Genomic DNA, 5,075 nt, shown 5'->3' with positions numbered 1-5,075 from the left:
ACGGATACTTCAACCCTCTTCACCAAGTACACCCATTGGTTCTGATTTAGGGACTGTTTGCCGATAGGTCCAATGCACGTATTCTTTACCTTCTACGGGATTGCCATGTAAGCTGCTAAATGTCTTGTAAATTCTTAAGATTCCGAATGCAATTGAGTCACGAGAAATCAAATTCCTGTGCTGATGCCTGATGCCCAAAACATGCATGTTCTTAGGCGAAAATTTACCCCTGTTCGTGAGTGGTCTTTCAGATCCATAAGGAGAGGTGATCTACCCCCATAACCCACCCTTAATCTTAAAAATTATTTTTGGACTGAGCTTGCAGTATGGTTACTGAGGACGTTCGCCCCCGTCTTATTGCAAAATATCTTGATTTTAAAATTGAAGATTATATTCATATGCTTACCAGCACAAAGTTAGAAGGGGAAATGATGATATTAGTGTGATAAAATTCTTCCCCCTCCCTAAAATTTAAATATTATGATCTACAAGATCATACCGAAAGTTGATATCCAATCAGATCGATTTGACATTTACAAAAAATTATAAATAAAATAGATATTATTTTTTAGTCATCTCTTATGGTTATACCGGTTCCAGTACCCACTCATTCAACTCTAATGAGGAACCATCATAATGTAGGATTGTTGCAAGCATCTCTTGATCTTTGGGACCAGGCAGACCAAATGATTTTCAGAACTCACTCTGAAGGTAAGTAAAAAATTTTGTTTTACTATTTTTTTTACGCTTTCAGTAAGTAACGATAACACCACTGTTCTACTTTGCATTTTGTTTGTCATTTTAAAAATTTATTTCATTGCTTGTCTTTTTCCTTATATCTCGCTGTGTAAATCTTGAGATAGTAGCCAACTTGTTATATTAGGTTTTATTTTTATTGAAATTTTATTTGTTGTTCTTGTCCTTTAGTATTTTTGTTTGCATTATTCAATTCCCTTTTTTATTATTTATATTCTCATTTTAGCTTAAAGCTATTAAAGTGAATAAATGTATTTTAATCTACACACTTGGCCTATATCCTGTTAGAGAAAAGCCTATATTATTTTAAATTCATTACAGGAGAGAAGGTTTGCCCGGTTTCTCTCTGTTCTAGTCTTTTCTATTTACACTGCCAATCCAAGCGGAAAAGAAATATACATCAACGAATCGTTGTTTCCGGCAATTAATATTTAGAAATTTGCACACATGTAGGGTGGGGGGGGAGCCTTGTTTTTCTCTAATAGTATGTCTCCAACGGGGATTGTACAAATCTTAGTAACAGCCGTAAAGGGAAATACTTTCCGCCATTTTCGTTTGACCGGTATAAATCCTTATTATAGATAGAAATTAACTAAGGAACGATATGTCAGAAATTACATAAAGAAAGAAAACGATTAAAAATTGGGTTTTAAAGGTCAAATGAAAATACTGCGAAGTAAGTGAATATTTCGAGAGAACAACCGCATCTCTTCTTCAGCGCGAACAAAATACTCTGATCAAGGAAAAGGCAAAAAACAAACGCGGAAAGTACAACATAACCAATGAAAAAAAAACAGTTAAAATTAAATAAAATTCAATAAAAGACCAAAAATTCAAAGCATCAAAATCAAATACCTAACAACAATAAAGTGAGTATTCGCCAATATCGCCAGTTATTCGCCAATATTTTTTCTTCTATTTTTTAGTTTTTTGTTAGTATCTGTCGCTGGCAATGCATATTTGTATGGCTTTTGTGCAAATCGCAGATATTGGCTGTGGCAGGCCAATGCGGTACAAGAAATTATCTTTGTCAGAAAATAAAATAAAGACACTTGTCCCCCCCTCCCCTGGATTCAAAAAAAAAACCTTGGCTCTCCTCCAAATTTTAGCGAAATGACGCCACTTATTGTCACTGCTAAAATATCCAAGCGCAAAAGATATATATCAACGAATTCTTGTTTCCAGTACGAATATTTTGAACTTGGCACATACGTGGGGGGGGCCTTGCTTTTTCTCTAATATTTTGTCACCAAGGGGGGTTTTACAGTCATTGGGAACAGTCGCAAAGTAAAATATTTTTCGACATTTTTGCTTGACTGCTGTTAATTTTTATCATTGGTATAAGTTCATTATGGAACAAAATTGCACGGTATGTTTAAGTGACCAAGTTTGCAACTTGTATTTCAAAACATATGTTTTATTTTAAGCTAATGAGTCAATTAACAAATCTAGGGATTTTAGTTTGGCCATTGCTTCACGGACTTTGTAAAAATCCGCAATAACAGAGCTCTCAACATAATACTATATTCCTGCTGGTAAAACTTATCATAGAACAAAGATGCTAGCGGACATAACACTGTAAAGCTAAGTCAGTTCGTTGGTTATCTTAGCTCAAACAAAATTATATTAGATAAAACTGCGCTGACTGGACTCTTTTGAGAAGGGATTGTAAATAACCTAAAAAATGGGTAATAACAAAATAGTCTCTCACAAAAAATTCAGTAAAACTTCTTGCTTTTTTTTCTCTTGAAAATAATTATTTGTCAAAAATTGTCCCATATTTCTGGATTTTAGTAGTAATAATGTCAATAATAATTTAGTATCAATTAACATCCAAAATGTAATTAGCAACAAACCAGAACTAATATGTTTAAACAATAATAGTAAATAAATAACAATTTTCTGTAATGTAGTGTTCCATCTCTCAATTTTAATCTTTGAGAACAGTATTACGTTTTATACCAGCCAAAAAACGTTCTTATTTTAGTTTTTTGTAAGTTTTCATTCTCTTGTTCTTGGAATGATGCTGGTGTATAAGGAACGTACTTAGTCTTTTTTTTCCCATTAGTTAATGATAATGATGATGCTGGTTTAGTCCTTCTTCTTACTGGTTTGACTTGAGGAACAGGCACTTAGAATAAACTGATAAACTTTGAATATGCTGATTGTAAAAAAGTACCAAAGAAACAATACACGACCTACGGATTAATAAAATAATAAAACTAATAAATAAATAAAATAAGCAAACAAAATTAATAAAAAAAATAGTAAACAAAAGCTGAAAAATAATAGTAAATAAATTAAAATTCTCTGGAATTTAATGTTCCGTCTTTCAATCTTCGGTGTTTGTGAACAATACTACGTTGTCGATGCAACCCAAAACAGTTAATATTTTAGGTTTTTTTTTGTAAATTTTCAGTCTCTTCTTCTGTAAATGAGTCTGAAATGCACGCACTTTATGGTGTTTCTTCATAATAGTAATGATGATGATGATTCATTCCTCCCCCTTCTCCTCACTGGCCTCATTTGAGGGACAGGCACTTAGAACAAACATATAAACTTTGAATATGCTTTTTGTAAAAAAGATCTGAAAAAATTGTACACTACCTACGAATTTCTAATATAAAGATTTGAGGAATTATGTATTCACATTATTTTATGCCATAATATATATCATATAATTATAATTTTGTTTTACAGACTTTTTTATCCAACTTGACCACGAATTTGGATCCCTGACTCTTCACAGCACTCTAAGAGAGTTAGTTCGTATAGTGCGTGCTGCGGTAGAAAGACTTGGCAACTATAATAGAGATTGTGCTATTGGCCGCGATGTGAACTGGCCTTGATATGATACAAGTGATCCGAAATCTTTGCAGCCTAGCGGCCTTACGAACAGTTCACTCAATAGTTGCTAATTGATATGAGAGTCCATAGTGGAAACGAAGTGTGAACTTGGCTTAATACCGTATTTTCGTATTTCTTAGATATAGATAACGTATATGAAGAGGGGTTCTTTTTTAAAATAACTTTTTCGTGACTTTTTGCGAGCGAGCTTGTTGTTACCCAAATGCATGAACAATTCGTTTTTCTGTTCTGGTTTACATGATGTCTGTTTCTTTCTCAAATTGCTCGCATTGAATACTGACAAGAAATACTGGAAATATATATATATATATATATATATATATATATATATATATATATATATATATATATATATATATATATATATATATATATATATATATATATATATATATATATATATATATATATATATATATATATATATATATATATATATATATATATATATATGTATATATATATATATATGTATAATATATATATATATATATATATATATATATATATATATATATATATATATATATATATATATATGTATAATATATATATATGTATAATTTTTTTATATATATATATATATATATATATATATATAACTTATTAGATGAAAATACACAAATAAAATAAAACACACTACCAATTTGCTTTTCTGAATTATTTTTTCTTGCTGATAAAGGAGATTAAAGCTCCTTATCCTGTTTAAGCTTAGCATCACAATCTGGAATTTGTTTTTGGAAAGTATTTTTTTTTAGAAAGCTACAAGTTTGGGAAAGTAAGAAACAATTTTTAATAAGTTATTTCAATAACAAGTGAGTAAATGAAATCAATTTGTAAAAATTAATAGAATTAATAATTTGACGAATGGAATTTTGATTGATTAACCAAATTTACTTCTCTTTGAGTGATTTGAGGGGAGACTATTGCAATTCAGGGCGAAAATGTGTGCGTTTTTATCCTAGGCAAAAAATGATTAACTATTAATTATTGTCAGTATATGTTTTATATATGATGTAGAAAAGTTAAGTTAGAAACCGATAATAATTTATCGACAATAATAAAATGTGTCAAATGCATTCCATTGGCAACATTTCACGTTCAATGTGTGTCGTGCCATGCCTAATTCTAATTGGTCAATTTCTTACTGGACTGTTTAGCACAAAAATTAACACTCTGCCATCGCAGCTTTCGCTCTACAACTAGTCTTAACCTGTTCCCTATTTTAAGATTTTTTAGTTTTTAGGGACTATTTTTTCTTCTTTTTTCTTCTTTTGAAATATTGACTGTATCTTTTTACCAAATATGTTTTAAGTAGGTAAATAATACCTAACTCGATTGTCTTTTAAACTAATCGGAATTGTGCATTAAACTATGGAAAATGAATAATTTGGCTGATATGTTCACTCATAAATAAAATAATAGATAACCAAATATAGTTCATAAATATA

At 30.3% G+C, this 5,075-nt stretch overlaps 1 protein-coding gene across 1 annotated transcript; it reads left to right on the top strand.

The window, feature by feature from the left end:
* The first annotated feature begins 578 nt into the window (after positions 1 to 578).
* LOC136024664 (AF4/FMR2 family member lilli-like) lies at positions 579 to 3,879 on the top strand. The gene is made up of 2 exons (XM_065700089.1): positions 579 to 711; positions 3,457 to 3,879. The coding sequence occupies exons 1-2, from the start codon at positions 582 to 584 to the stop codon at positions 3,603 to 3,605; spliced, it is 279 nt and encodes a 92-aa protein (XP_065556161.1). The 5' UTR covers positions 579 to 581; the 3' UTR covers positions 3,606 to 3,879.
* Positions 3,880 to 5,075: the final 1,196 nt, after the last annotated feature.

The sequence above is a fragment of the Artemia franciscana genome, chromosome 3 (assembly GCF_032884065.1).
Source record: "Artemia franciscana chromosome 3, ASM3288406v1, whole genome shotgun sequence".
In the NCBI taxonomy this organism is placed as follows: domain Eukaryota; kingdom Metazoa; phylum Arthropoda; class Branchiopoda; order Anostraca; family Artemiidae; genus Artemia; species Artemia franciscana.
The sequence above is the reverse complement of the archived record's forward strand: the minus strand, read 5'-3'. Positions and strand labels throughout refer to the sequence as shown.